At 56.8% G+C, this 5,319-nt stretch overlaps 1 protein-coding gene across 1 annotated transcript in view; it reads right to left on the bottom strand.

Moving 5' to 3' along the window:
* OBSCN (obscurin, cytoskeletal calmodulin and titin-interacting RhoGEF) overlaps positions 1 to 5,319 on the bottom strand; it is a gene marked incomplete at its 5' end in the record, with an annotated part of 100,648 nt that overhangs the window by 83,526 nt on the left and 11,803 nt on the right. The window contains 7 exons of the mRNA XM_014538577.1: positions 208 to 471; positions 786 to 1,049; positions 1,147 to 1,413; positions 2,396 to 2,662; positions 3,026 to 3,298; positions 4,385 to 4,651; positions 4,868 to 5,134. Of these exons, the coding sequence (XP_014394063.1) occupies positions 208 to 471; positions 786 to 1,049; positions 1,147 to 1,413; positions 2,396 to 2,662; positions 3,026 to 3,298; positions 4,385 to 4,651; positions 4,868 to 5,134 (1,869 nt within the window). The remainder of the gene's footprint in view (positions 1 to 207; positions 472 to 785; positions 1,050 to 1,146; positions 1,414 to 2,395; positions 2,663 to 3,025; positions 3,299 to 4,384; positions 4,652 to 4,867; positions 5,135 to 5,319) is intronic.

Below are 5,319 nucleotides of genomic sequence, written 5' to 3'. Positions count from 1 at the left end.
CCAGAGGTGACCCTGTAAGAGAGGAAGCTTTGTTTTCTGATCTTTATCTGGGAAGGCCTCACACAGCTTTGTGCTGAGACTCCTGCTGCAGGATAGCAGGAGACACAGAGAGAAGTGGAAATACCTACGCACATGGACATAGCAAAGGACCTGCCCAAGCCCTCAGACACAGAGCCACTGCTCCATATGGCCACATGCAGTCTTTACCCTTGACCGTCAGGGTGGCCGACGTCCTCTCCTGCCCACACACACACGAGTACTCCCCGGCATCTGCTACAACCAGTTCCCGAATATCCAGCTCACACAGGTCCCTGTCCTGCCTCAGGCTGACTCTGTCCCCAGCTCTGAGGGTCTCGAGCCCCTTCCTCCACTCCACGGGGGCTGCCTTGCTCAGCTCGCAGCGCAGCGTTACCACGGCCCCTTCCGTGGCCTCCTTGCTTCTCAGTCTTCCTATGAACTCCGCAGGCAGGGCTATGGAGGGTCAGAGACAGAGAACATTAGATTCTGTGAAGAGCTTTGGAAGAGGACCTAACAGGACAGAGGACGTGATACAGACACTGACAGGAAACAGAACAAAACCATCAGTGACACAGCAGTGAGAAGTGGCCTAGATGCTGGTTTCTCATGGTTTGCACAACAGCCAGGAAGGTGGAAGGTATTCTGTGGAATTATGGGAAGAGAATGACACTGAGACAGCAGAGAACATGGAATGAGCACAGGCAGATGTCATGAAGCGAGTAACTGAAACCAAGGCACGGCTCTGCTTGGCCACACATGGTCTTTACCCCTGACGGTCAGTGTGGCCGACGTCCTCTCCTGCCCACACACACACGAGTACTCCCCGGCATCCGCCACCATCAGGCCACAAATTTCCAGCTCACACACGGCCCCGTCCTGCCTCAGGCTGACTCTGTCCCCAGCTCTGAGGGTCTCGAGCCCCTTCCTCCACTCCACGGGGGCCGCCTTGCTCAGCTCGCAGCGCAGCGTTACCACGGCCCCTTCCGTGGCCTCCTTGCTTCTCAGTCTTCCTATGAACTCCGCAGGCAGGGCTGTGGAGGGTCAGAGACTGAGAACCTCATCCTCATCCTCCTACAGGGGATGAAAGATACCAATGGGGCTGCATGGGCAGGGCAGGGGCACTCGTACCCTTCACGGTGAGCGTGGCTGAAGTTGTCTGGTCCCCGAAGCAGCAGACGTACTGCCCGCTGTCGCCGGGCTGCAAGTCCTGGACCACCAGCTCCAGCATGGTACCCTCCTGCCGCATCCTGTACTTGCCTCCTGGCCGCAGGACCTCATCTCCACAGCGCCACTCCACAGGTGCAGCCACCGTTGACAGCTTGCAGCGCAGTGTGGCAGCACCGCCCTCTAGCACCTCCATGTCCTTCAGGCCCTCCCGGAAGTGCACGGGCCGCGCTGTGGAAGGCGCAGGTTCAGCTTGTCCTCACTCCTGCATGCACCTGGGGCTCCCCTACAGTTGAGGAGGGCTGGAGGGAGCAGCACGGTGCAGGAGGCCCACCTCACCCTTCTACATCAGGGGCTAGTGAAGGTGACCCTCCAGGAGGGGGAGCCAAACAAAAGAACAAAGAAGGGTAGGGTGTCATGAGCTGCATTGTGTCCCCCTTCACTCATTGGAGCCCCAACCCCAGGACCTCAGATAGTTCTGTATTGGCAAGTGGAGCCTTTAAAGATGTGATGAAGGCGAAGTGGGATCATTAGAATGGGCTCTAATCCCATATGACTGGGGTCATTATAAGAAGAAGAGATCAGGACACAGATACATACAGCGGGACGGCCAAGGGAGGACACAGGAGGAGATGGCCATCCACACAGCAAGGACAGAGGCCTCCAGGGGACCAGCCCTGCCCACACCTGGGTCCCAGACTTTCAGGCTCCAGGACTGGGAGAAATAAATGACTGGAGTTTGAGCTGCTATGTCTGTGGTATTTGTTACACAGCCCAGGCTGATGGAGATGAGCCAAGCCCAGGGGAGGGAGGGGAGATGTCAGAATACAAGACAAAGGGAGGAGAGATGTCAGAATGCAAGACCAAGTCAGGAATAAAGTACAAAAGATACTGGCAGACAGGAGACCAAGAGAGGGTGAGAAAGGTTCTATTAGCAGCAGAGACTCAGACCCAGAGATGGGGAGAAGCAGTGAGGGGGGATAAGCTGTGGAGAGGCAGAGCCAGACGAAACACCCCCTCCCTGCCCCCACCACACTCACACACACACACACACACACACACACACACACTCTCACAGACACCGAGAGGGCAAAGACAGAGAAGGAAGGAGCTGGGTGAGGTCTGGGGCCTTCCCGGCCCTGAACAAGATGAGAGCGGTGGGAACACAGAGCATGGCTGGAAGCTGCCTGGTCCTTCCTGCCTGAGGGCTCACCGTGGACCCTGACGATGGAGCTGCTCCAGGCACCCGCAGCCTCACACTTGTAGCGCCCGCCATCCTGCAGGGTGGTGCCAGTGATGACCAGCTGGGCTCGGCGGCCCTCACGGCTCAGCTGGCACCGGGCCGACCCCCGCAGGGTTTTCCCATCCTTGGTCCAATGCACAGGGTTGTCCGGGACAGTGGTCTCACAGACCAGGGTCAGATCCTCCCCCTCCATGACTGTGGCATCCGTGAGCTCCTGGGAGAAGACACTTGGCTTCTCTGGGGACAGAGAGGGAAGTACAGGGCACATGGAGGCTCCTGCAGAAGCTCCAGGTGTCGCTGCAGCCTAGGTGACACCCAGGTCAGTACCCATCTGTCCACCTCAGCCTGGGGACACAGACAGGCCGGCCTCTGCATGGCTCCCCACACTCCAGGGGCATGGCCAGGCCTATGCCACGCTGACCATGGAATCAGCTCTGCATACCACGTGCAATGATGCATCCTGAAGCAGCCACACCCAGCCTCCCAAGCCCACCCTGGCCCCAAGGCCCAGTCCACAGCACCTGCTCTGTGAGCCCCAGGATCACACTGCATCCTGAGCCACATGGACGGTCCCCACCACAGCACTGGCATGCAGCCCACCTGTGACCCGCAGGGTGGCCGAGGACCGCTGGTCGCCCACTTCAAAGTAGACAGTGCCTGAGTCCTTGAGCCCAAGCTCCCGCAGGGTGAGCATATGGTAACCACCCGGTTGGGTCTTAATCTCATTGAGCTCATTAGGGTGCAGAGGTGTTTTGTCCAGGAACCAGTAGACAGGCCCATAGTCCCCAGGGGAGACACGGCAGCTGAAGGTGGCAGAGGAGCCCTCCTGCACCTCCACGTCCCTCAGGTCCTCTGTGATGAGCACTCTCTGACCTGGGGGACAGGGTGGACACATCAGGACCCCACCAAGGGAAACGGGGTGCTCTCCCAGACCTCTAATGGGTTCAGGATGATGAAACTGAGAAACAGCAAGGAAGTCAGAGCTAAACTGACCAGGCCCAATGGACACGCTGAAAAAAGACATGTGACTATGTGAAATTTAAATCCAATGCTCTGGAGGTTTGACAACATGAATTGCTAGGGATTTTTTTTTTCTGCCAACTTAGGTCAGGGACACTCAGAGAAAGTTAAACACGAAAATGGGTGTGCAACAGATTTCTCCATATTCACGGGTGTTTTGAAGCTGCCGTATGCCGGGCACCAGATGCCAGGACACCAGGCACTAGACACCAAACACAAGACACTGGATGGACACTGGGCACAAGGCACTAGAAAGCACAGTTGGTGTGTCAAGAGGTGACTGGTCAGAGAAAAATAATTTTGATTTGAAGACCGACACTCAGAGAAAAGGCGTGGGCCACCAGATGGGCTCATGAGTGTGTTTTTTGTTTTTAATCCTCACAGGAGGATACCTGCATTTTTTCCACTGGTTTTTAGAAGAGTGAGAGGGAGGAAGGGAGGGAAGGAAGAAGGGAGAGACCCTGGATGCTGGCCCTGGGATACGGAAGGTCGGATTCAACCCTGTCCAGATGCCAACACGCCCAAGAACCCTGGTCCAGCCTCTGACCCCAAGTAAAGCATCAGTTTCTTTATCTGTGAGATGGAGACAATGATGACCCTCACCCTGCCTGCCAGGTACAAACAGTTCCTCAAACCTGGAGACCTCCATGCACAGAGGCGGTACATCTGTGTGCAAATACACACGAGCTTATGCAATGGGCTTGGGCACTGCCAGCACATAGGAGGAGCTCCAGAAACACAAATGCAGTAATAAATGAGGACTGCTGACTCATTTGCACAAGGTCCAACTGGGAGGCCACAGAGATGAGCCACCCAAGGCAACCCCTCCAGACGGGGAAACCAAGGCTGGGCTTGTCCAGGGCCTCTGAGACAGTTTTATACAAGGCTTACACTGGCCATATCACAGGTCATGAAATCCGTGCAATGCACCAGCCTCACCTTGCACCACGAGCCGTGCCTGGGACCTTGCCTGGCCAATATCGCAGGAGTACGTATCACTGTCTGCCTTTTCCAGGGCACTGATGGTGAGCCTCAAGGTCACGCCCTCCTGGCTGGGTGCATGCTTCCTCGAGGCTTGCAGCTCAGAGAGGCCCTTTCTCCAGGTCACCGTGGCTGCAGGGCGCTCTGTCTTGCAGGTAAATACAGCCTGGCCTTTTTCCTCCACCTGCAGGTCAGCCAGCTCCTCTGTGAACCGGTTTGGCTTTTCTGGGGGAAGAGATAAGAAGGGGTGGGGTGAGGCCTACAGACCCCACAGGACATGGGCAGTTCTTCCCCTGGCCTGCCCATGCAACCTCAAGGACTGGGCTGAGCCCCTTCCCTTTCCACTTTGGATAGCACAGTGGAGGCCCTGAGGGAGTGGCCCCATGACACACTGCGGGAGAGAGGCCATGGGCGCTGCCTCAGAGTTTCTTGTGGGGTTACCTTCCACATAGAGGCTGGCTGTGCTCTTGGAAGCCTCTGTTTCACACGTGTATTCTCCGGAATCTTTGAGTGAGGCCGCATGGACTACCAGCATGGCCCGCGTGCCCTCACAGAGCAGGTCATACTTCTGACTCTTGCGAATGGCTTTCCCGTCCTTCAGCCAGCGCACTGGGGAGTCCACCCGTGACAGCTCACAGCTCAGTATCGCATCCTCCCCTGCCATGGCCCGCTGGTCTTCCAATGGCTTCATGATGTCTGCCGGCCTTTCTGAAGGAATAAGAGGCAGCCTGTGAGGCACGGCCACAGCCACACCAGAGACAATGGCAGGGCTGGTGCTTGGAAACCTTTAGGCTCTGGAGGCCAAGCCCGCAGACATACAGCCTAAAATTCTAGTACATCAAACCTAGGAGCCTCGGAGCCTTGGAATGCCAGGAGTCCTCACTGTGACAAGG

Source organism: Myotis brandtii, unplaced genomic scaffold (genome assembly GCF_000412655.1).
Source record: "Myotis brandtii unplaced genomic scaffold, ASM41265v1 scaffold193, whole genome shotgun sequence".
In the NCBI taxonomy this organism is placed as follows: domain Eukaryota; kingdom Metazoa; phylum Chordata; class Mammalia; order Chiroptera; family Vespertilionidae; genus Myotis; species Myotis brandtii.
This window is presented reverse-complemented; position numbering and strand designations above follow the sequence as displayed.